At 40.1% G+C, this 24,583-nt stretch overlaps 1 protein-coding gene across 1 annotated transcript in view; it reads left to right on the forward strand.

The window, feature by feature from the left end:
* The window catches only part of CDC20B (cell division cycle 20B), a 65,587-nt gene extending 41,004 nt beyond the window's left edge, over positions 1 to 24,583 (forward strand). The window contains exons 6-12 of the mRNA XM_007469279.1: positions 1 to 12; positions 4,675 to 4,871; positions 5,950 to 6,044; positions 8,079 to 8,304; positions 18,316 to 18,441; positions 18,947 to 19,064; positions 24,483 to 24,583. The exon at positions 1 to 12 is cut by the window's left edge and continues 114 nt beyond it. Of these exons, the coding sequence (XP_007469341.1) occupies positions 1 to 12; positions 4,675 to 4,871; positions 5,950 to 6,044; positions 8,079 to 8,304; positions 18,316 to 18,441; positions 18,947 to 19,064; positions 24,483 to 24,583 (875 nt within the window). The remainder of the gene's footprint in view (positions 13 to 4,674; positions 4,872 to 5,949; positions 6,045 to 8,078; positions 8,305 to 18,315; positions 18,442 to 18,946; positions 19,065 to 24,482) is intronic.

A 24,583-nucleotide genomic window follows, 5' to 3' on the forward strand; every position in this document is an offset into this window, starting at 1 on the left:
TTGTAAGTTATTGCTTAGATCATGAATTGAAAAGCTGAAATGACAAAATGTATTCTGTGCTCTGGCATAAACTTGAAATTTTATTCTGGAAGAGCCAGATGGCCTTGTGCTTCATGCTTAAATGGTGTACCATCCAAATATGGTTAATATAGTGGTTTTTTCATTGTGGAATTTTCATGTTCAGGAATGGGTATTGTTGGTCTTGGTGAGGCACAAGAGCTACACATTACGTTTTACTGTATTAGAATGAAGTGTATACTACCAAACGTAAAATAGATAGCAAGTGGGAAGCAGCCGCAGAGCACAGGGAGATCAGCTAGGTGGTTTGTGACCACCTAGAGGGGTGGGATAGGGAGGGTGGGAGGGAGGGAGACGCAAGAGGGAAGAGATATGGGAATATATGTATATGTATAACTGGTTCACTTTGTTATAAAGCAGAAACTAACACGCCATTGTGAAGCAATTATAGTCCAATAAAGATGTTAAAAAGAAAAGAATGAAGTGTATAAATGGTGGCCTGTTCTTATTCTTATATTTTATTTATTTATTTATTTATTTACACTCACAACTTTTATTTTTTATTAAAAAATTTTTTTATTGGAATATAGTTGATTTACAATGTTGTGTTAGTTTCAGGTGTAGAGCAAAGTGAATCTGTTATACATATACATATATCCATTCTTTTTGCTTATATTTTAAACATGGGTAAATCTTGTCAAACAACCACATTGGCGCTTTGTCTCTGGCTTCTTCTTATGTCACTAGCTTGTGATCTAGTTGGGAAGATGGGACTAACCCACATTGACCTGCTACCAACATGTCAATGTAGGGTATAAATAATAAATTGTGGGGTTTAAGGAGTTATAAGGACTGTAAGTAGTTTGCTGATCTTTGGATTTGTTCAGAAAGGCTTTGTGGAGACATTCAGACTTGAGATGGATCTTAGAAGATGAGTAGGACTTGGGGGAGTGGAAGAGAGAAGATAGAGCATCTTCAGTGGTGTTAGCAGCATGAACAAAGGCAGGATGTTGGTAATTCATGGTAATTAATGGCCATGAAGAGGATACACTGGGGACTGGTGAATAGGAGGTGGATGCAGATTATGGATATATTTCAAATCCTGATGTAGATTTTTAAATTTGTTGTGGGAATTCTCAACTAGGAGAAATATCAAAGGAAAATTCATGGCAGAGTATGCAGAATGCATTTAGCAGGAGAGCTACCAAAAAGTAAGGGACTGTTTTCTCTCCATGAGGAAAACCATATGGGAAGAGGGACAAGTTTAAGCTTTTTCCACGTTTAGAAGCAGGGGAAGGATGGTGTCACTGAGAAGACAAGTTAGCAGGAGAAGTCATGAGAGGAGGGAAGATTATTCTTGCAATATTACACTTGAGGAGACAGTGAGATATACAAGAGTTTCTGGCAGGTTATTAGAAATGAGGTTTGTAGCTGAAAGAGGGGAAAGCCTAGAGTGTAGGTCAGATGAGTATGATTGAAGCTGAGAGCCCTGGTGAGCTCTCCTGGTGAGGGAGAAAGGAGCAGAGGGAAGATGTCTCCTTCTGGGGAGCATTCACAGAGAGGAATGAGCAGGAAAAAGCAAAATCATTAAAAGGAACAGTTTTCCTACCATTCTCCTCCTATACCTCCTCCTCTAAGAGAATTTATTGCCATGACTAATGAAAATTGAAGAATTCATTTCAAGAGATGTTTAAAAAGCACAACACTCATGTTAAAAAAAAAGCAAACAAAAACCTTTTGTCCCTACTTCCCCTTCAGGCCATAACCCCTTTTGTGTCCTCCCTTTGACAGCAAAACTTGTCAAAAGATGTCTATATTCACAATTTCTTATTTCTCTCCCCATTGTCTTTGAATCCGCTTTGGTCAGTTCTTAAATCTCACCATTCCATTGAAACTGCTCTTCCAAACATCACCCAAAACTCTTCATTGCTAAATCCAGCAATCGCTTCTTGGAGCTCATTTACTTAACTCTATCAGCCACATTGGAGACAGTTGGTCACTCCCTCCTGCTTGAGATCCCACTGTCTTGGTTTGCCTCCTAGCTTTCTGTTCACTCTTTCTTAGTCTTTTTTTTGCTGGTTTCTCTTCCTCTTCTCTCTCTCTGCCTCCTAAATTTTGGAATGCACCAAGTCTCATTCCTTGGACATCTTTTCTTTTTGACTTCTATTCTATTTTAGTTGATCTATTGGCTTTCTGGCTATATCTCCTTGTATTATGTTTTTAGTTGTAGCTCTAGGGATTGCAATGCAATCTAAACTTTCTCAGTCTACTTAGAACTACTGTTGCATATTTCACACAATATGTAAAAATCTTGCAGTCACATGTGTCTCCCCAGCCCCCAACGTTTTTGGGAGAGTTACTTTAGTTGTCTATGTTTTAACTCTACATGCATTGAAAACTCCACCATCGTTAAGTTTTACTTTAAAAAGCCATATGTATTTGTGTTTTAAATTTTTTTTTTTTTTTTTTGCGGTCCGCGGGCCTCTCACTGTCGTGGCCTCTCCCGTTGCGGAGAACAGGCCCCGGACGCGCAGGCTCAGCGGCCATGGCTCACGGGCCCAGCCGCTCCGCGGCAATGTGGGATCTTCCCAGACCGGGGCACGAACCCACATCCCCTGCATTGGCAGGCGGACTCCCAACCACTGCGCCACCAGGGAAGCCCTGTGTTTTAAATATTTTAAGAGAGAAAAAATTGTCCTTTATATTTACCCAAATATTTACCAATTACAACATTCTCCTTCATTCCTGAAGATCCAAACTTCCCTCTTAGGGCTTCCCTGGTGGCGCACTGGTTGGGAGTCCACCTGCCGATGCAGGGGATGCGGGTTCGTGCCCTGGTCCGGGAGGATCCCACATGCCACGGAGCGGCTGCGCCCATGAGCCATGGCTGCAGGGCCTGCGCATCCGGAGCCTGTGCTCCGCAACGGGAGAGGCCACAACAGTGAGAGGCCCGCGTAATGCAAAAAAACAAAAACAAAAAACAAATTTCCCTCTTATATAATTTCCTTTCAGTCAAAAGCTTCTGTTAGTATTTCTTGCAGATCAGGTCTGTTGGTAAAGACTTCTCTTACCCTTATCATGATATTTTTGCTTGATGTAGAATTCTGGGTCGTCAGATGTAGTTTTTCAGCCCTTTAAAGATGTTCCACTGACTTCTGGCCTCTATGGTTTCTGGTGAGAACTCATTTGAAACCTTGCTCTCTTGCTTCCAAGACCTGACTCCAATTACACATATGTTAGATCTGTGGATATTACCCCCAAATCCCTGAGGTTCTGTCCATTTCTTTAACATTTTTTTCCCCTCCATGTTCTTTATTTTTTGTTTTATTTAACTAATTTATTTTTTTTTAACGTTTTTATTGGAGTATAACTGCTTTACAATGGTGTGTTAGTTTCTGCTTTGTAACAAAGTGAATCAGTTATACATATACATATCTCCCCATATCTCCTCCCTCTTGCATCTCCCTCCCACCCTCCCTATCCCACCCCTCTAGGCGGTCACAGAGCACCGAGCTGACCTCCCTGTGCTATGTGGCTGCTTCCCACTAGCTATATCTATTGTACATTTCCTCCATGTCCTTTAGTTTGGATAATTTGAGTTTTCCCTGCACTTACACGATTTGGGGTTAGGCTGAGATGTGTGTGGGTTTATACACTCACAATTAGAGAATGCCTTTCTGTGGCTCCCCTCCCATCCCTCCCAGGCTTTCTCCTCACACTTTGGCCACTTGAGGCCCCTTTCTCTGGTTTCTTTGACTAGCGGCATGGTGGGCTTTCTATCAGAGTTTGAGCTGCTGGTGTTACTCCATGATTGGGGCCCACCCTCAGGGTAAAGTCGTGTGAAGAAAAAAATGGAAAACTCACCCCTGGGCCGGTTGCTTCTCCAAGTTTTCACTCCCTTACTTGGTTTACCTGCTTTTGCTGATTTTCCAGAGTTCTCAGGTATTTGTTTTTTGAATTTTGTTCAGAGTTTGTAGCTTGCATCAGTGGGAAGGATGAGTTATAGGGGATTAGACTGCTCTAGTGAAACTGGTGTGCTTCATAGTTTTGTACTGATATGTGTCAATCAGGATAGGAGTTTCTGTCTTATAAGAAATAAGATAGGGTACAGCTTAGTATGTGGTCATACAAATATGGTTTCTCTGAGCAGTCATATGATTTTTATAGCGTAAGATAGAGAATACTACTAAGAACTTCTGGATATCATAAATAAGCCAGAGATCACCTCTTCTAGATATACTGTAATTGGGTTGCCTTTTGATTAGCAATGATGGTGTCATCTCCCATATGTATATTCTAGGTCCGAGGATGTCTCCATAAGAATTACATGCTTTTAAATTTTAATGATCTGTTAGATGAAATCCATTTATATTTATAATGGTAGATGAAACTGCCAAGTTTTCTAAATGCCTCTAAATAAGTATATAAGAGCATAAATGGTAAGTGTTATTGCTTATTACACTGTGTATCTTGATACAAGGTTCTATTCCAGCTTTCATTTTTGAACTTCTCATGGTCTGCTTGGGTCCATGATTCTGTTTTCCAGCTGACCATAGGGAAGTTATCAATCTTTCCCCTCTACCTATAAATAAAGTTATTTGAAAATATTGTAATTTGGCTGTATAATCACCCTAATTTGAAATGCCTTTCTTATAGATCTGAATATCCTAGACTGGAATTTGCAAAATCTTGTTGCTATAGCCCTTGGATCTTCTGTATACATCTGGAATGGGGATAATCACAATAGGATTGAAAATATAGACTTAAGTGTCACTTGTAACTATATATCTTCTGTGTCCTGGACAAAAGAGGGAACCTGCCTGGCAGTTGGCACCAGCGAGGGAGAAGTGCAAGTACTGGACAGCTTTTTCTTTCTCATAATGTGTTCTGTATAGTTGCTAGATAACTAAGATTGACTTTTAATAACAGCTTATTATAAAATAAAGAAACTATAGTAGATGTGGTACTTGAAGCTATGAGGAGTAAGAGGATATACCATTTTGGGTCTTTTCTGAATGGTGTTTAATGAGGATGTAGGGATACTCTGCTTAGTTTTTTTCTCACAAGCTTTCTTTCTGTCACATTTCCCCCCCACCCATTCTTTCTCTCGGACTAAAGTTGGACTTATGAGATCCCCAGTTTTAGGACTTTGGAGAGAAGAAAACAACCTTCCAGACTTCCTTTCTCACCTTAAGCCATGATCAGGAGTAGAGTTACTTAAAATGAGTAAATTTTTTTTCTAATAGGCTCTCTGAAATGGGAGCTTATCAAGTTTCCATCAATCTATCTAATTTCTCATGTACCATTATTGTTATTGCTGTTTATTAGCAATAGTGTAAACAATATTGCTCAGGTGTTCAACGACTTTGGAGGGCCACAGATGGCTCTACTGTTTTCTCATCTCTGTAATGATACTGGATACTATGAGGGTTATGTCATGGTTTCTTCTTATGCCAAAGTTCTCATTCCTAATATGGGTCAGAATATCATTTATAGCTGATAGAAAAGGAGTCTCTTAGCAGTAAACAGAATTCCTGACTTTACAAAGTGTCTAGGCACCCAAATTTTATTTGTTGATAACTATAGGTGAATTTCCAGGTTTGGAATTCCCACAGTTTGAAGGAACTAGAAGTGTCATAGTGATTCTCAACCCTTTGCAGCCCATTGACTTCACCTGGAGAACTTTAAAATAAATGCCATATCCCCAGGCTCTTACTCCCATCATTAAATCAGAATGGCTAGCACCCATAGCCTGCTCCCTCAATGATCTTAATATGCAGACAGCATTGAAAACTGCTGACTAGGGTTAGAGGTGCCAAACTTTCACTTAGCGTAAGGACTGGCTATATCAATACTAGTTGGCTATCAGGCCTTTGAGAAGACCGTGGGTTGTGAAAATGCTACATAACCGTGCTTGTTCATTTTTTTCAGTTATGGGATGTGGTCACTAAGAAGCGACAGAGAAATATGCTTGGTCATTTGTCAGTAGTTGGGGCTCTAAGCTGGAATAACTACATCCTTAGCAGGTGAGCAGTGTCTTACTGGAACCAATTATATTTGCATCACCAATTGACTATGGGTGCTGAGTGAACAGAACTACAATATTTAAAACCAAAACCAAAGTAAAACAAAGCAGACATGATTAGTAACAGTTATGATCCTACCTGTCAGGTATTCAGACCTGGTGCTATAAGCGGTCCAGTGGCCGCGTGTACCATGGTGCCTCTGTGCCTAAAGCATGTACTCATATTGAGATGTGACGTTCAGGATTCATTGGATTGTTCAGATAAAATGTAAAACTCTGCTTAAGCAAAAAGTTTCTCTGTACCAAGTAATACCTACTAGAGGGATATTTTGTTGAAATGGGTATTTATTGATATCAGTATCACTAATTTGGAATATGTTAAGCTTTCTGGGGGGCACATTTCCAATTCACAGACCCACAGAGGTTAGAGCTGGAAGGAACCTCATAGATTAACCAGTTCAGTGACTCTCAGACTTGAGAGTGTGTCGAATCCCTGGAGGGCTCCTCAAAACCCAGATTGCTGCTCTCACTCTGGGAATTTCTGATTCAGTAGGTCTGAGGTGTGCGGATAATATGCATTTCTAATTTCCCAAGTGATGCTGACACTTTATCACTTTTGAGAACTACTGATTTAGTCATCTAACTGCTTCTTTTTGACCTGGAAAGTTAAGCAACTTGTCCCCGTGAGCCTACATAATTGGTCTAAATACGTATTTAATAACAGTCATTCATCTTCATACTGTATTTCTTAAAGTAGATTTAAATTTAAATAAAATTTGAAATCTTTTACAATTTCTTTAAGTAAAGAAATGCACAGATGTAAATTTGATATTTTAATACCTTGTGATTATAGGCCAGACTTAAAACTACTGAAGCAAATTGCTCTTATATAGACCTAAATATTTACCCTGTGGAGTTGTTGTAGTCAGGTCAATTCTATACTCGAGTTCCTTTTACAATCTGTTTACATTGCTTAAGTTTAGTTTCATTATCCATGAGGAACATGAACAAACACTTTCTTATAATCATAGCAGCTAACATTTTAGAATACTCTGTGCCAGGCAATGTGCTAGCTCTTTAGGTGTGTAATCACATTTTAATCCCTGCAATGACATTATAAATTGGTTTATATCCCCCCACCCTCTTTTTCTGAGGAGTAAACTGAGACACCAGCCTGAGGTCACATGGTTAACATAAGGGGAAGAGTCAGGCTTCGAACCAGGTGGTCTGGCCACAGAGTCCATACTGTTCATCAAAATGCTATCTGGGCTGTGCCTAAGTAGTTTTTAAAAATCTGATACTGCACTTTGAGAAACTTCAGAAATAATTGTAGGCAATTATTTACTTTCTCCTTGGAGAAAACTAGTCCAGAAAGAGTTCATTATCTTTGTGAGACAGGACCTTTATCATCATTTGGATCCAAATCACTGAGAGTGGAGACATTATCCAGTGATTTTTGAATCATATTGCAGTTTGCTGTAACATTCAGATAGTTTTATATTCTTTTTAGATATTAGTAGCATGAGCAAACTAATAGTAGATCTGTAGATTAATAGAAAAAGGAAATAATACATTTTTATGTCTAACACATATATCATACACATATGCCATTTCATTGAGATAATATGAAATACTCTGAATTCCAGAGAAGTAATATTTCCTGGGTTCAGTACGTAAACTACTATCTGGGAAAATATGATAATCTTCTAAATTTATTTTTTCCATGCCTGCATTAAAGCCATTAAAGTTAAAGCCATTAACTTTAAAGCATCATATTAAAGCCATTAGAGTTATCTATCAAAATATATCTTTTAAATATCCAGTTTTGAAACTCTGCCAAGCAAATCTATTTCACTTGTGGGAAGAATCACCCAGGCAGAATACTCCATCCTTATTAACTCAAGAAATGTCTGTATTTTGAATCTGTCCTAAGGGGTCTTTCAGAAGTTTGCACAATACTTTCTTTCATGTTATGCTTATGCAGTGTTAGGGCTCAAGTTTTCTGTCCTAAACCTGCCCCTTTACCTCTGCGCAGTGGGTCGAGACTGGGCCGTGTTTATCATCACGATGTCCGGGTAGCCCAGCACCATGTTGGAACTCTTCACCACAAGCAAGCTGTGTGTGCCCTGAAGTGGTCGCCGGGTGGCAGGCTGCTTTCCAGTGGCTGTAGTGACGGACTGCTGACTATATGGCCCCATGATCCAGGTGTGAATGCACAGGGTCACCCACTAAACGTCATACCCCAACCTACAGCAGTCAAGGTAATAAATCCAACAGTTTGGAAAGGTGTGCTTGGGCTGGAGGTTAGTTAAGCATGGGGCATCTGGTGTAAAGTTAGTTAAAATATAGTTTTGCTGAAGTGACAAGACAAAAGATCTGCAGAGAGCTCTTTCCTTCCTGGAAAGAGCTGCTTACATTCTTAGATGTCTTATCAGAAATATATTGAATTGAACTAAGAGTTTCTGGAAACCTGGGCAAGCCAAGCCTTGTGGCAGCTACTACCTGGGGAATCATAAGAACAGTCACTAGTGTAAATACTTTCACACTCACCACCAACTAGCCAACTAGTATAGCAGGAGCAGCAGCAGACTCAGAGGTTGACGTCTGTGTGATTTCTCTCATGATGGAGATTCTAGTTATGCCAAAACAGCTTGTTTATAGTAAAAGCTAATTGGAAGTAGGGTATTGAAGAAAATGATTGCTAATAAACATAAAGATACTCTCTAAAAACCATAAAAATATTCTATGATGAAACCGGGGTCCATGGGCTCAGGAGAATTTCTCAGCCTCTTCAAATTGAATGCAAAATTTTGTGTTTACTGAAATAGCCCTCTTATCCAGCCCAGTCAGGGGTGTAGCTGAATGGTTATTTAAAAAAGACTACTAAGGTAGGTAACCATAAGATATGATACATATATATTGCAAATATTTTATTTCAACTGAAAATTAAATTGTACATTTATTCACAATACAAGGTCAAGGTCTTTACTTTGAAGGTAGGTTGACTGATTAGAGTTCTTCATTGTCTTTCTTGTACGAACTGCAACCATATTTCATTGTTTACGTTTTCTATTTATGGTATTTATTCTGGTTGTCTATTGTTATGTAACAAATTACCCTAAAACCTAGTGGCTTAACACAACGATTATTTTATTATCTCTTATGGTTTCTGGGGGTCAGACTTTGGGAAGGGCTCTTCTCAGCAGTTCTGGCTCAGGGTCTCTCATGGGGTTGTAGTCAGACAGTGACTGAAGCTAAAAGTGCTGGGAGCTGGTGCAGCTGTTGGCTGGCTAGTCATCCTTCCCTCTTCATGTGGTCTCAGAGCTTCTCCACATTGGGTCACTTTGGGCTTCCTCACAACATGGCAGTCTTAAGAGAGTTGGACTTTGTGGCTCAGGGCAACAGGGACAGTGCTTCAGAGAACAAGGTGAAAGTGGCATCACCTTTTATAACTAATTCCACAAGTCACGCAGTGACACTGTTGGTGCATTCTGTTGTTTGTAAGCCAGTCACAAGCCCTCCCAGATTCAAAGGGAGGAGAATGAGATTCCACATATTGATGGAGGATGTCGGAACAGGGTATGTGGGATGGGAGATTAATTTTTAACTCCAATTAAGCTTAAACTCAGGATGAGATTAATGTACTCATTTGATGCTGGTGTTATAAAAAGTTACAACTATTTGGAAACCTATATCAGTATTTCTGAAGCTTGGAACTTACCTAAAAAAATAATATATCAGAAACAAAAGACATATGCCAGAATGTATTTATTATAGTGTTCTTTTTTTTAATTTTTAAATTTTATTTATTTTTTGTACAGCAGTTTCTTATTAGTCATCAATTTTATACACATCAGTGTATACATGTCAATCCCAATCTCCCAATTCATCACACCACCACAACCACCCCCCACTTTCCCTGCTTGGTGTCCATACGTTTGTTCTCTACATCTGTGTCTCTATTTCTGCCCTGCAAACCGGTTCACCTGTACCATTTTTCTAGGTTCCACATGTATGCGTTAATATACGATATTTGTTTTTCTCATTTTGACTTACTTCACTCTATATGACAGTCTATAGATCCATCCACGTCTCTACAAATGACCCACTTTCATTCCTTTTTATGGCTAGGTAATAGTCCATTCTATATATGTACCACATCTTCTTTATCCATTCCTCTGTCGATGGGCATTTAGGTTGCTTCCATGACCTGGCTATTGTAAAGAGTGCTGCAATGAATGTTGGGGTGCATGTGTCTTTTAGAATTATGGTTTTCTCTGGGAATATGCCCAGGAGTGGGATTGCTGGGTCATATGGTAATTCTATTTTTAGTTTTTTAAGGAACGTCCATACTGTTCTCCATAGTGGCTGTATCAATTTACTTTTCCACCAACAGTGCAAGAGGGTTCCCTTTCCTCCACACCCTCTCCAGCACTTGTTGTTTGTAGATTTTCTGATGATGGCTATTCTGACTGGTGTGAGGTGATACCTCATTGTAATTTTGATTTACATTTCTCTAATAATTAGTCATGTTGAGCAGCTTTTCATGTGCTTCTTGGCCATATGTCTTTGGAGAAATGTCTATTAGGTCTTCTGCCCATTTTTGGATAGGGTTGCTTGGTTTCTTAATATTGATCTACATGAGCAGTTTATATATTTTGGAGGTTAATCCTTTGTCCATTGATTCATTTGCAAATATCTTCTTCCATTCTGAGGGTTGTCTTTTTGTCTTGTTTGTAGTTACCTTAGCTTTGCAAAAGCTTTCAAGTTTCGTTAGGTCCCACTTGTTTATTTTTGCTTTTATTTCCATTACTCTAGGAGGTGGATCAAAAAAAATCTTGCTGTGATTTCAGAAAAGATCTTTCTGTAATTTATCTCAAAGAGTGTTCTTCCTATGTTTTCCTCTAAGAGTTTTATAGTGTCCGGTCTTACATTTAGGCCTCTAATCCATTTTGATTTTATTTTTGTGTATGGTGTTAGGGAGTGTTCTAATTTCATTCCTTTACATGTGGCTGTCCAGTTTTCCCAGCACCACTTATTGAAGAGGCTGTCCTTTCTCCATTGTATATCCTTGCCACCTTTGTCATAGCTTAGTTGACCATAGGTGTGTGGGTTTATCTCTGGGCTTTCTATTCTGTTCCATTGATCTATATATCTGTTTTTGTGCCAGTACCATAATGTCTTCATTACTGTAGCTTTGTAGTATAGTCTGAAGTGAGGGAGTCTGATTCCTCCAGCTCCGTTTTTTTCCCTCAAGACTGTTTTGGCAATTCGGGGTCTTTTGTGCCTTCATACAATTTTTTTTTTCCCATACAAATTTTAAGATTTTTTTGTTCTAGTTCTGTAAAAAATGACACTGGTAATTTCATAGGGATTGCATTGACTCTGTAGATTGCTTTGGGTAGTAGAGTCTTTTTCACAATATTGATTCTTCCAATCCAAGAACATGGTATATCTCTCCATCTGTTTGTATCATCTTTAATTTCTTTCATCAGTGTCTTATAGTTTTCTGCATACAGGTCTTTTTTCTCCTTAGGTACGTTTATTCCTAGTTATTTTATTCTTTTTGTTGCAATGGTAAATGGGAGTGTTTCCTTAATTTCTCTTTCAGATATTTCATCGTTAGTGTAGAGGAATGCAAGAGATTTCTGTGCATTAATTTTGTATCCTGATACTTTACCAAATTCATTGATTAGCTCTAGTAGTTTTCTGGTGGCATCTTTAGGATTCTCTATGTATAGTATCATGTCATCTGCAAACACTGACCGCTTTACTTCTTCTTTTCCGATTTGTATTCCTTTTATTTCTTTTTTTTCTCTGATTGCTGTGGCTCTGATTGCTGTTCCAAAACTATGTTGAATAATAGTGGCAAGAGTGGACAACCTTGTCTTGTTCCTGATCTTAGAGGAAATGCTTTCAGTTTTTCACCAGTGAGAATGATGTTTGCTGTGGGTTTTTCATATATGGTCTTTATTATGTTGAGGTAGGTTCCCTCTGTGCCCAGTTTCTGGAGAGTTTTTGTCATAAATGTGTGTTGAATTTTGTCAAAAGCTTTTTATGCATCTATTGGGATGAGCATATGGTTTTTATTCTTCAATTTGTTAATATGGTGTACCACATTGATTTTTTTTTTTATAAATAATACACAATGTATTTATTTATTTATTTATTTATGGCTGTGTTGGGTCTTCATTTCTGTGCATGGGCTTTCTCTAGTTGTGGCAAGTGGGGGTCACTCTTCATCGCGGCGCGCAGGCCTCTCACTATCGCGGCCTCTGTTGTTGCGGAGCACAGGCTCCAGACGCGCAGGCTCAGTAATTGTGGCTCACGGGCCCAGTTGCTCCATGGCATGTGGGATCTTCCCAGACCAGGGCTCGAACCCATGTCGTCTGCATTGGCAGGCAGATTCTCAACCACTGTGCCACCAGGGAAGCCCTACCACATTGATTGATTTGCATATATTGAAGAATCCTTGCATCCCTGGGATAAATCCCACTTGATCATGGTGTATGATCCTTTTAGTGTGTTGTTGGATTCTGCTTGCTAGTATTTTACTGAGGATTTTTGAATCTATATTCATCAGTGATATTGGTCTGTAATTTTCTTTTTTTGTAGTATTTTTGTCTGGTTTTGGTATCAGGGTGATGGTGGCCTCATAGAATGAGTTTGGGAGTGTTCCTTCCTCTGCAATTTTTTGGAAGAGTTTGAGAAGGATGGGTGATAGTCTGATGTTTGATGGAATTCGCCTGTGAAGCCATCTGGTCCTGGACTTTTGTTTGTTGGAAGATTTTAAATCACAGTTTCAATTGCATTACTTGTGATTGTTCTGTTCATATTTTCTGTTTCTTCCTGGTTCAGTCTTGGAAGGCTATACCTTTCTAAGAATTTGTCCATTTCTTCCAGGTTGTCCATTTTATTGGCATAGTGTTCCTTGTAGTAGTCTCTTATGATGCTTTGTATTTCTGCGGTGTCCATTGTAACTTCTCCTTTTTCATTTCTAACTCTTTTGATTTGAGTCCTCTCCCTCTTTTTCGTGATGAGTCTGGCTAAAGGTTTCTCAATTTTGTTTATCTTCTCAAAGAACCATCTTTTAGTTTTATTGAACTTTGCTATTGTTTTCTTTGTTTCTATTTCATTTATTTCTGCTCTGATCTTTATGATTTCTTTCCTTCTACTAACTTTGGGTTTTGTTTGTTCTTCTTTCTCTAGTTCCTTTAGGTGTAAGGTTAGATTGTTTATTTGAGATTTTTCTTGTTTCTTGAGGTGTCCTTGTATTGCTATAAACTTGCCTCTTAGAACAGTTTTTGCTGCATCCCATAGGTTTTGGATTGTTGTATTTTTGTTGTAATTTGTCTCTAGGTATTTTTTGATTTCCTCTTTCGTCTTCAGTGATCTCTTGCTTATTTAGTAATGTATTGTTTAGCCTCCATGTGTTTGTGTTTTTTACGTTTTTTTCCCTGAATTGATTTCTAATCTCATAGCATTGTGGTTGGAAAAGATGCTTGATATGATTTCAATTTTCTTAAATTTACTGAGGCTTGATTTGTGACTCAGAATGTGATCTATCCCAGAGAATGTTCTGTGTGCACTTAAGAAGAAAGTGTAATCTGCTCTTTTTGGATGGAACGTCCTATAAATATCAATTAAATCTATCTGGTCTATTGTGTCATTTAAAGCTTGTGTTTACTTATTAATTTTCTGTCTGGGTGATCTGTCCATTGGTGTAAGTGAGGTGTTAAAGTCCCCCACTATTATTGTGTTACTGTCGATTTCCTCTTTTATAGATGTTAGCAGTTGCCTTATGTATTGAGGTGCTCCTATGTTGGGTGCGTATATATTTATAATTGTTATATCTTCTTCTTGGATTGATCCCCTGATCATTATGTTGTGTCCTTCCTTTTCTTTTGTAACATTCTTTATTTTAACGTCTATTTTATCTGATATGAGTATTGCTACTCCAGCTTTCTTTTGATTTCCATTTGTATGGAATATCTTCTTCCATCCCCTCACTTTCAGTCTGTATGTGTCCCTGGGTCTGAAGTGGGTCTCTTGTAGACAGCATATATATGGATGTTGTTTTTGTATCCATTCAGCAAGCCTGTGTCTTTTGGTTGGAGCATTTAATCCATTCATGTTTAAGGTAATTATCAATATGTATGTTCCTGTTACCATTTTCTTAATTGTTATGTGTTTGTTTTTGTAGGTCCTTTTCTTCTCTTGGGTTTCCCACTTAGAGAAGTTCCTTTAGCATTTGTTGTCGAGCTGGTTTGGTGGTGCTGAATTCTCTTAGCTTTTGCTTGTTCATAAAGCTTTTGATTTCTCCGTCAAATATGAATGAGATCCTTGATGGGTAGAGTAATCTTGGTTGTAGGTTATTCCCTTTCATCACTGTAAATATATCGTGCCATGTGCCACTCCCTTCTGGCTTGTAGAGTTTCTACTGAGAAATCAGCTGTTAACCTTATGGGAGTTCCCTTGTATGTTATTTGTCGTTTCTCCCTTGTTGCTTTCAATAATTTTTCTTTGTCTTTAATTTTTGTCAGTTTGATTACTCTGTGTCTCAGCATGTTTCCCCTTGGGTTTATGCTGCCTGGGGCTCTCTGTGCTTCCTGGACTTGGGTGGCTATTTCCTTTCCCATGTTAGGGAATTTTTGACTATAATCTCTTCAAATATTTTCTCAGGTCTTTCTCTCTCTCTTCTCTTTCTTGGATCCCTATAATGCGAATGTTGTTGCATTTAATTTTGTCCCAGAGGTCTCTTAGGCTGTCTTCATTTCTTTTCATTCTTTTCTCTGTATTCTATTCCACAGCAGTGAATTCCACCATTCTGTCTTCCAGGTCACTTATAGGTTCTTCTGTCTCAGTTATTCTGCTATTGATTCCTTATAGTGTACTTTTCATTTCAGTTATTGTATTGTTCATCTCTGTTTGTTTGTTCCTTAATTCTTATAGGTGTTTGTTCTTTAATTATTCTGGGTCTTTGTTAAACATTTCTTGAATCTTCTCGATCTTTGCCTCCATTCTTTCTCCAAGGTCCTGGATCATCTTCACTATCATTATTCTGAAAAATTTTTTCTGGTTGCCTATCTCTACTTCATTTAGTTGTTTTTCTGGGGTTTTATCTTGTTCCTTCATCTGGTACATAATCCTCTGCCTTTTCATTTTGTCTATCTTTCTGTGAATGTGGTTTCGTTCCACAGGCTGCAGAATTGTAGCTTTTCTTGCTTCTGCTGTCTGCCCTCTGGTGGATGAGACTATCTAAGAGGATTGTGCAAGATTCCTGATGGGAGGGACTGGTGGTGGGTAGAGCTGGGTGTTGCTCTGGTGGGCAGAGCTCAGTAAAACTTTAATCTGCTTGTCTGCTGATGTGTGGGGCTTGGTTCCCTCCCTGATGGTTGTTTGGCTTGAGGCAACCCAACACTGGAGCCTACCTGTCTCTTTGGTGGGGCTAATGGCCGACTCTGGCAGGGCTCCTGCCAAGAAGTACTTCCCAGAACTTCTGCTGCCAGTGTCCTTGTCCCCGTGGTGAGCCACGGCCACCCTCCACCTCTGCAGGAGACCCTCTAACACTAGCAGGTAGGTCTGGTTCAGCCTCCTCTGGGGTCACTGCTCCTTCCCCTGGGTCCCGATGTGCACACTACTTAGTGTGTGCCCTCCAAGAGTGGAGTCTCTGTGTCCCCCAGCACTGTCAAAGTCCTGCAATCAAATCCCCCTAGCCTTCAAGGTCTGGTTCTGTAGGAATTCCTCCTCCCGTTGCCAGACCTGCAGGTTGGGAAGCCTGACGTGGGGCTCACAACCTTCACTCCAGTGGGTTGGCTTCTGTGGTATAAGTGTTCTGCAGTTTGTGAGTCACCTCCGCAGCAGCTATGGGATTTGATTTTACTGTGATTGTGCCCCTCGTACCATCTCATTGTGGTTTCTCCTTTGTCTTTGGATGTGGGGTATCTTTTTGGTGAGTTCCAATGTCTTCCTATTGATGATTGTTCATCAGTTAGCTGTGATTCCAGTGCTCTTGCAAGAGGGAGTGAGCGTACATCCTTCTACTCCGCCATCTTGAACCCTATTAAAGTATTCTTTATAAAAACAAACAACAGGGCTTCCCTGGTGGCGCAGTGGTTGAGAGTCCGCCTGCCGGTGCAGGGGACACGGGTTCGTGCCCCGGTCCGGGAGGATCCCACATGCTGCGGAGCGGCTGGGCCTGTGAGCCACGGCCGCTGAGCCTGCGCATCCGGAGCCTGTGCTCCGCAACGTGGTGGATGAGACTATCTAAGAGGATTGTGCAAGATTCCTGATGGGAGGGACTGGTGGTGGGTAGAGCTGGGTGTTGCTCTGGTGGGCAGAGCTCAGTAAAACTTTAATCTGCTTGTCTGCTGATGTGTGGGGCTTGGTTCCCTCCCTGATGGTTGTTTGGCTTGAGGCAACCCAACACTGGAGCCTACCTGTCTCTTTGGTGGGGCTAATGGCCGACTCTGGCAGGGCTCCTGCCAAGAAGTACTTCCCAGAACTTCTGCTGCCAGTGTCCTTGTCCCCGTGGTGAGCCACGGCCACCCTCCACCTCTGCAGGAGACCCTCTAACACTAGCAGGTAGGTCTGGTTCAGCCTCCTCTGGGGTCACTGCTCCTTCCCCTGGGTCCCGATGTGCACACTACTTAGTGTGTGCCCTCCAAGAGTGGAGTCTCTGTGTCCCCCAGCACTGTCAAAGTCCTGCAATCAAATCCCCCTAGCCTTCAAGGTCTGGTTCTGTAGGAATTCCTCCTCCCGTTGCCAGACCTGCAGGTTGGGAAGCCTGACGTGGGGCTCACAACCTTCACTCCAGTGGGTTGGCTTCTGTGGTATAAGTGTTCTGCAGTTTGTGAGTCACCTCCGCAGCAGCTATGGGATTTGATTTTACTGTGATTGTGCCCCTCGTACCATCTCATTGTGGTTTCTCCTTTGTCTTTGGATGTGGGGTATCTTTTTGGTGAGTTCCAATGTCTTCCTATTGATGATTGTTCATCAGTTAGCTGTGATTCCAGTGCTCTTGCAAGAGGGAGTGAGCGTACATCCTTCTACTCCGCCATCTTGAACCCTATTAAAGTATTCTTTATAAAAACAAACAACAGGGCTTCCCTGGTGGCGCAGTGGTTGAGAGTCCGCCTGCCGGTGCAGGGGACACGGGTTCGTGCCCCGGTCCGGGAGGATCCCACATGCTGCGGAGCGGCTGGGCCTGTGAGCCACGGCCGCTGAGCCTGCGCATCCGGAGCCTGTGCTCCGCAACGGGAGAGGCCACAACGGTGAGAGGCCTGCGTACCGCAAACAAACAAACAAACAACAAAAACACAATCCCCCCAAATCCACTTCTTTCCAAAAAACTCAGCCCAAGCCAATGCAAACCAAACCAAAATAAGATAAAAAATCAACCTGAGTCCAGAATTAGAACAAACATTAATTAGAGTATAATGACATGATGGAATATTGTGGGATTACTAAAAATGATAACTATGAAAAATAAGTTAAACATGGAAAGCCGTATAATAAGTGAAAACAACAGAAAAATAAAATAGTATATACATCATGCTTAGTACTTTATAAAATACTTTTACATATAGAAGATAATATGTAAAAATGAGAATAGTTGCCAGGATGATTGATAAGGATATACAGATAAATATGACTGAAATATTTGTTAAAATGTTTTTTAAAGTTACTGTTACTAGTCATTTCAATTATCAATATAAATGTATAATATTAAATTCTGTTTTTCAGAATTAACAATAGCAATTTATAACTAAAGAAAAGGCAATTTTATTTTCTAAAATGTATTAAGATTTGAAATACATGAGATTTTCTTGTGTTGTGAGCAAGCATGTATAAGCTCTCCATTCTTTTCTCTTCCCTCTCTGACCTAGAACCTAAGGACACAGGTAGACAAACCAGAGGAAGACTGTATTTTATAACCAGATGCTAGGGGCACATGTCAACTCTTCCAGCAGCAGATTTTTGCCCCAGAGGATATGTTGAATGAAGCTTTTCATACATATTATTGTGTGGTTTTTCTATGTTGAAAATATTTGAAGTTGTTATCTAAATTTGAGGAAGGCACCAATATGTGATTTCCAGTCCCTGAGAAGTAATCTCTGGAGAGTAAAGTACCTCTTGCCTTTGGATCAGAGGTCCTGGAGATCTGCCATGGGGACAGAGCTATGGAACTTCTGCTTATATGCGTGCAGCTCATTCATGAGTTCACCTTCTCCAAAGCTGACCTGCCTGTGTGATTATTTGGAACTTTAAAGGCCATGGATTGGTGTCCCTGGAAGTCTGAAATCCTCGCTGTTGGAGGAGGAATGAAGGATGGACACTTACACATCTTGGACATCAATACTGAGCAGAGCATCCAGACCCCAAGCACAAACTCACAGGTAAATGTCTCTCAGGGAGTTTACCTTCATTCTGATCTTCTAGAATCTTGTGAAAATAACTTATGATAGAGCATAGGACCCAAACACACCTCTCTTTACCTGCTAAGTCTACAGGAATTTCAGTTCTTAAGAGTTTCTTTTTGTAAAACCTTCTTCATCTGTGAGTTGAAAGTTAATTTAACTTGTGTGTCCTTTCTTTTTCATTTCCCTTCTTTCTCAGCACTGCTTTGACTGAGAAACTTGAGAGTAGTCTGACTGTTCCTGGACAGTGATCATAGCCCACTTCAGTTCATAGGTTCATTGTGCCTAAGCCTATTTGTATATTTAGTCTTTTGTTGCCTTGGGATAAACTTTCCTAGAACTAACATAATTCCTCTAATACCCTAACCCCACGTATGGACTGGAGGATAGATGTGGACAGAGCACACTGCCTAGAATCAGTTTTAAATGCATTCAATGAATCAAAAATTGCCGTAATTCTATATTTTTGGCGTCATTATTACAGATTTGTTCCCTAATCTGGCTACCTAAGACAAAGGAGATCGCAACTGGCCAAGGGTCTCCTAAGAATGATGTGACTGTGTGGTCCTGTCCTGCTCTGGCCAGGTCACGTGGGTTTTTTGGTAAGTAAATAGGTAAGTAAAATTCCATGTCCCTATTGCAAAGTGAGCTGCTACTGGTGGAAAAATCCATGAATGGAAGATTTTCTCCTTCTGGTTCTTTGAAGTATATATTTTATCAGAGGAAAGAGCCCTACACCCACCACACCTCTGGTGTGAGTGTTTCTGAATTTGATTGTTCGTCACTTATAACTGTCATGTCTTCTTGCATTCGTGTATGCAGTGATGATTGTGGGCAGTTTTCAAAATGTGTTTCCGAACTCTGGAGTTAGCATTATAACTCATCTTACCCTATTTTGCAGAAGAACCAGCAGAGCTGAAATGTGTGGGAAATAAGGAAGTATGAAAAGGGGGAGACATTGTTGTATATGGGGAGACCACTCCAGACTGTGAGACTCTGGGGAGCCTCTGCCCTTTCAAGGCAGACTGCTGTTCTTTGTCCGCGAAGTTCTGTAAATGTTTACTGGTTACTACTTGAGAGCAAGACCCCATGAAGGAGAACAAGACCCGGGCCTTGTCCTCAAGAGCCTTAAATGCTCTTTGGTGCAATCTGAAATGCTAAAGGGGGCTGAGGGAAATAGGGAGACAGAAGTGTTGGCTGATGAAGGAACAGAACATTGGCATCCAGTCTTTTATAGACCTCTGATTACGTATTCTATCTTCTTCCTCTTGCCACTCAACTTGTCTTCTGGTCATCCCTGGAAGTTATTTATTCAACATTTATTTATTTAGCATCTACTATGTGCCAGGCACTTTTTGTGGCACTGGGAATACACAGGTGAACCAGACAGACAATATCCTTGCCTTCATGGAGCTCACACTTTTGTGGGAGCAGACGGACAAAAACCAAATATATACAATATTAGGTAGTGATAATACCATGACTCTCTTTGGAGAGTCTGAGAATGTTATTGGCCACAACAAAACATCCTTAACAGAAAGACTTCCTGCTTCTGCCGGTCAGGCTGGCTGGAGCTCAGGTTAGCCTCAAAATGACTATATATCCTTCAGCTGTTATACTGTGTGACTTGGTGAATAAAAATACAGGCATGGTACAGCCACTATGTAGAACAGTATGTAGGTTCCTTAAAAAACTAAAAATAGAACTACCATACAACCCAGCAATCCCACTACTGGGCATATACCCTGAGAAAACCATAATTCAAAAAGAGTCATGTACCACAATATTCATTGCAGCTCTATTTACAATAGCCAGGACATGGAAGCAGCCTAAGTGTCCATTGACAGTTGAATGGATAAAGAAGATGTGGCACATATATACAATGGAATATTACTTAGCCATAAAAAGAAAAAAATTGAGTTATTTGTAGTGAGGTGGATGGACCTAGAGTCTGTCATAGAGTGAAGTAAGTCAGAAAGAGAAAAACAAATACCATATGCTAACACATATATATGGAATCTTTAAAAAAAAATGGTTATGAAGAACCTAGGGGCAGGTCGGGAATAAAGATGCAGACCTACTAGAGAATGGACTTGAGGACATGGGGAGGGGGAAGGGTAAGCTGGGAAAAAGTGAGAGAGTGGCATGGACATATAAACACTACCAAATGTAAAATCGTTAGCTAGTGGGAAGCAGCCGCATAGCACAGGGAGATCAGCTCGGTGCTTTGTAGCCACCTAGAGGGGTGGGATAGGGAGGGTGGCAGGGAGATGCAAGAGAGAGGAGATATGGGGATATATGTATATGTATAGCTGATTCACTTTGTTATAAAGCTGAAACTAACGCGTCATTGTAAAGCAATTATACTCCAATAAAGATGTTAAAAAAAAAAATACAGGCAGCTCTTGACAGAGCCACTTCAGTACCAGCATGAGTGCAGGAGAAGCATGAGTTGGTCCTTTGCATATATTTAATCACAATTCACCAGACCTTTTCAGTTTAGAGAAACACTTAAAATCAAGCCTCAAAACCCAGTTCTTTACAAAATTATAATTCCAACAGCTAGATAGGTCCATCAGCTAGGTGGGAGTACCGATAGATACTTGAACCATTTGCTGATGCTTAGAATAAGGAATGTATTAATGCGTTCTTGTTTCTCTGTCCTTAGTAAGTTATACTTTTCTAGTTTTAATGACTTGTGAATTTTTTTCATTGATATTAGATAGCTATCCAAAGGTACATTTAACCTTTTCTCCTTCCTTTAAAATGCTTTTGGCTGGAGAAGATGCAGTTAATTTTGAACTTTTAGACACTAATTTTCATCTCTAACTCAGTAGTTTCTGCTGTGTATGAGATTTCCCCAAAGTGTTTAGCAGGAAGATTGTTTTACAAACACACATCATGTGGTCAGATAAATTTGGAAATTCTGGGTTAAACAAGAACAGTTTTTCTTTCCTAAGAATGTCTCAAAGCCTTTGATACATTATGTGTATTGGGAATCTCCAAGAGGAGTTACAGCATTCTCTGTTTCCCAAATTTATCTGGGAAATCTTTGAATGGGAGCATCTTGAGGTTCTTGCTTGGTGAACATGCTTCAGGGGGCACTGCCACATGGCATGGGGCTGCTGAGGTCTTCAGCTTCTATGTGTTTTTACTGTCTGTCAATGTTTCCATTGTGGGTCAAGATCAGCACTGAAAAAAAAAAGAAATAGAATGGTATAGAATGGAAGAATGGAAAAGTAGGTATTATTTTGTGAATAACTTTTGTCATAGTTATCAGTACATTTGCATGTCTATGTATGGGGTCACTGCATAAAATGTAGTTCTGACAATGAGTTATGGTCATAAAGCTGGAAAAAAGCTGTTCTAGATTGTGGTCATGCCCTTAGTAAGTCTCACCCTGTTACCCACAGTCATAATTCTCTGGGGGAAAATTTTAGTTAAAGAGGTCTCACCCACCTGACTACAGAAGAAAGATACCTTATAATTCCCCCTCCTATCCACCTCCCCGAGAGTTGTAATTTCCAAGGTTTGAAACAGTGGTAGGTAACTTTCTAGTCTATAAGTGAGATCTGGCCTTTGACTGGGTTTCATCAGTCCATTGCACATACATCAGTATGTGGTCTCATTTATGGATGCAGCTGCCTAAAGAAAACCAAACATTGAATGCTTTCAGTGACAGTACTCTTGGCACGTGGGGATTTAAATCCTAAAAGAGGACCTTCATCTGAGATAAGGTGGCATTTCCCACTATCTAGTAAACTAAGATTGTCACTAATGTGAAAAATGTATTTCAAGAATGTTTTTGTTTCCATCCAAATGCCATATTCCTAACAAGTTCTAGAAGCAGCTCTCCATTTTTTAAGTCAAGATATTTTTCAAAGGCTGCTCTACAAAACATTTGGGATTTTTTCCCTGTTATTCCTTTTTCCACTTGGTCTTCTTTCTTCCTCTTCATCTTAACACACCATAATAAAGAATGAAAGAGTATTTATCACTGATTATATTTATTGAATAGATTTTTCTTTTTTAGGTTTAATTTTAAAGCATTGGTATAATGATCTGTATTTTCCTAACTAAATTAAGTTGCTTTTCATTTATATGGCTCAAATTAAAAAAAATTTAATTTTTAAAAACTAATGGATACTGGCCTTCATTAGAAAAAGAGATTCTTCTTTGCGTTGGATTTGGAGCGTGGTAAACAGGTAAAGCATTGAATTGGATTCTAGTTCTGGCTCTGCCATTCATCAGCTGTGTGACCTTGAACAAATTGTTCGATATTCTTAAATTTTTTTTCATCTGTAAAATAAGAAGATAGCATTATATCTATAAATTTAAACATTTTTAATGCACCAACATGCCTAGGGCCAATCCCATGTCTCCTTGGTGGTGTATCTGTGCGCGTGTGTATGTGTATGTGCGTGTGTGTGTGTGTGTATGCATGAAGGAGAGCATTGGGAGTTATGTGTTTAGATGGAAAAAGCCCCAAGTATCTAAGAAATGTCTCCTTTAGGAGTGGAATAGTGTATCTGCACTCCTTGCTGTTGAGAATCTTGTGTCAGAGAACAAGATTATTTCTGAAATTCCAGCTCTCAATTGAGTTGTAAGCAGTACTTCTCCTATGAGGGGGTGGCCACCCACCTCATTTGATTTTAGTTGTGCCCCCAAATACCTACCCAGTCAAAAACATATCCAACCTCTTTTTTCCTCTCATCTTCCCAGTCCCAGCTTTCTTTCATGGAGTCAGCTTTGTGGATTTTGGCCTGAAGTTTTTGCTCGTGAAAGTTACTGTTGGATTAGGATAGATTTGGAAAGTATTTTCCAAGGAACCCTAGTAGTTTGAGATGTTCAAGTCAAAAGGACTCTGGTGAAACAAGTTTCAGAAATGCTGCCTATTATAGCCTCTTCTTCCAAATATTTCTAATGCATTCAGCAGTTTTGAAATAAGGAATCCTGTATAATTTTCTTAACTTGGAGCTTCCAAATTAATGGGAACATTAAAGACTCTTTTCATTTTTAATCCCTATATCAACCTCATATAAAACTATTGTTCCACAGAGTGTTCTTTGAGAAATGATCAGATAGATAATAGAAAGAGGGTCTTGTCTTCAGAATTCCATATGAAAGACTCATGTATGTTTTGTGAGACAGAGTTTTGGGTCCTTTTCCATTAAGCTGCATCAGTTTATTTGATTAGTTTCTTGAAACCAAGATCCCAAAAGGATGACTTTCAGGGAAGGATAAGAAGAGGGATGGAGTGTGTGGTAGGAGCACAGCCATGGTAATTCCTGGGTGTTGGTGGGTTAGAGAAGATAGAACTAATAATGATATAAGGCATGAGGGGTGTGGTGAGCTAAAAACTGGTCCACGTCAAAGCTATCCACGTCAAATCCCAGAAACCTGTGAGTGTGACTTTATTTGGTGAAAGGGTCTTTGCAGATGTAATTAAGTTGAAGATTTTGAGATGAGATCATTCTGGATTATCCAGATGGGCCCTAAATGTAATGGCAAGTGTCCTTATAAGAGGCACACAGAGGAGAACAGACACACAGAATCAGAGATGATGTGCCCACAGAAGCAGCGATTAGAGTGATGTGGCTACAATTTGGGGATGGCCAACAACTGCCAGAAAGTAGAAGAGGCAGGGAATAGAATCTCCCCTGCTTGCCAAATCCTTGATTTTGGACTTCTGGTCTGTGAGAGAATAAATTTCCGTTGTCTTTAGCCGTGCAGTTTGTGGTAATTTATTACAGCAGCCTTAGGGAACCAAAACAAGGGGGAAGAGCCCTGAAGGGCAACAGTGAAGCAAAACCTTAGCCGCTTTAGGGTGTTACCCAGAGCCCTCCCTGACTGGTGTTTCCCATGGCAAAGGCGCAGTGGGAGCGCCAGCCCTGAATGTGGCAGGGGTTTGGAGAAGCCCTTTATCCTGTATGGGATTCCTGGCCCCAGCTTAGGTTGCTTCCCTGTCCTCAGCAACAACCCTTGACATGTGGAACGTGAGCTGTCTGTCCTTCCCACAGGCCACCGAGGCAGAGTGCTGCACCTGGCTTTGAGTCCAGACCAGACCCGGGTTTTTTCTGCCGCAGCTGATGGCACAGCCTGTGTGTGGAATTGCTGCTAG

Source organism: Lipotes vexillifer, unplaced genomic scaffold, assembly GCF_000442215.2.
Source record: "Lipotes vexillifer unplaced genomic scaffold, Lipotes_vexillifer_v1.1 scaffold810, whole genome shotgun sequence".
NCBI classification, from domain to species: Eukaryota; Metazoa; Chordata; class Mammalia; order Artiodactyla; family Lipotidae; genus Lipotes; species Lipotes vexillifer.